Source organism: Cystoisospora suis, assembly GCF_002600585.1.
Source record: "Cystoisospora suis strain Wien I chromosome Unknown contig_5450, whole genome shotgun sequence".
Taxonomy (NCBI): domain Eukaryota; phylum Apicomplexa; class Conoidasida; order Eucoccidiorida; family Sarcocystidae; genus Cystoisospora; species Cystoisospora suis.
Genome location: NW_027158240.1, coordinates 21,524 through 23,052, shown reverse-complemented (window position 1 = coordinate 23,052; position 1,529 = coordinate 21,524). Strand labels below are relative to the sequence as shown.

General features: G+C 52.3%; 2 protein-coding genes across 2 annotated transcripts in view; one reads left to right on the top strand and one right to left on the bottom strand.

Moving 5' to 3' along the window:
- Positions 1-209, top strand: part of CSUI_009237 (uncharacterized protein) — a gene marked incomplete at its 3' end in the record, with an annotated part of 348 nt that extends 139 nt beyond the window's left edge. The window contains exon 1 of the mRNA XM_068069353.1: positions 1-209. This exon is cut by the window's left edge and continues 139 nt beyond it. Coding sequence (XP_067918675.1) covers positions 45-209 — 165 coding nt within the window.
- Positions 210-759: 550 nt separating this feature from the next.
- The window catches only part of CSUI_009236 (bystin protein), a gene marked incomplete at its 3' end in the record, with an annotated part of 4,485 nt that continues 3,715 nt past the window's right edge, over positions 760-1,529 (bottom strand). Inside the window, exons 6-7 of the mRNA XM_068069352.1 lie at positions 1,313-1,418; positions 760-953 (exon numbers count right to left, since the gene is read on the bottom strand). Coding sequence (XP_067918674.1) covers positions 760-953; positions 1,313-1,418 — 300 coding nt within the window. The remainder of the gene's footprint in view (positions 954-1,312; positions 1,419-1,529) is intronic.

Below are 1,529 nucleotides of genomic sequence, written 5' to 3'. Positions count from 1 at the left end.
TGGCAGTGACGGGTAACGGGGAACTAGGTTGGATTCCGGAGTGTATGTGGTCCGAGAGCACCGCTCCTGCTACAGTCCGTCCCCCGGAACGTGTTACTAGTATACGAACGCACGTCTGGCAGCCCTTTTCTTTCACGAAATTCGAATGCCTTGTACCCGCCGGTGAAAAAGTGAAAAACACCTCAACCCTGCCAAAAGTGTTCAGGAATCGGACGTTGTGGCTGTTCGTAATATCCACGACACTTGGACGACGTATTGCTGATGGAAGGCGCACTTCTACGCGCTGCGTTCGTTTCCTTCAAGCCAGTAGGCAGTTCGCCGCACTGTCTCGTGACATTGTAGCTGCTGTGCGCTACTTTCCGTATATCCAAGGAAGGCGCAGCTCATTCGAAGCAGCGACTGCATAGGAACACTGGGATTACTCTTGAAAAGTTTGAGGTTGACTTCACGTAAACGCTGCCAAACCCTAGTCACCCTGTAGGCTTCACCTGCGATTCCTTTCCCGGAGTCAGCCGGAGAATTGAAACTTCTCATCAAGCAGAATCTGAGAGATTCCCAATGTGGAGATCATCACCTCCCAGGAAGGAATCAGTTCGGCCTACATTAAAAAGAATACCCACTGGAGCGATACCCTTTAACCTGTTTGTGCACGGGCATACACCGCGAGGGCCAGAACGTGCCCACACACACTGGAAGAAGACACTCAATCCGGACGTCAGACTAGTCGTCCGGACAAGCACACGTGTACAATTCTGTTCGCTACTCACGCCCCATGTCGACGTCTTCTGTCGACGACGGGCCGGCCCGGTCATGCATCGCTCTTTGCTGCTCCTGGAGAAGCGAAGCAACGTCTCTTGCAAGCAACTCGCGACGTATTTCTGGCCCGATCTGTTCGTGGAAATGTGCACGGAGGACCTCCTTTAGCTTGGATCGATCTGCCTCCGACAGGCAAACTGCAGGGCAAATACAAGGACAGAGGAATAGCGGGACTCCGAATTCCGAAGCAGCACCTCGACGATGCCCCCGATCCCCATTCTGGTACTTGTACGGAGCAGCACAAGCGTCAAATAGCGTGAGTCGTTATACAGCTTGTACACGAACATCCGGCGCGGCGACACCCCATTTGATGACAACAGCGGGGAAGTGTGGCATGCTCAGTCAGGGATAACTGGGTAAATCTATCCTCATAGGATTTCAGAAGCCAAGCGTAAAAGCTATCATCCTTGCCACTTTCCCCGCTGTCGATCTGTACGTCTCGCTCCAGAAAAGAAAGCAAGCGCAACGAGGTGAAGTACCCACGATCGCGACTTACACTTGTAGCGCTGGGCAAAAACCAAGAAGGCCTTGTGCCAAGACACCGGCAGTTTTTCATGCCTGGATGCAAACTGGTGGAAATGGGCGACACAGGCAGCGATAGCCTGAAAAAAAGCAAGTGGAGGAAGTGGACAAACTGCAATCTCTCTGATTATTATCCGAAGCATACGTAGACCTTGCCTCTTTCTGGGCTACACACGTGCTACAATAGATGG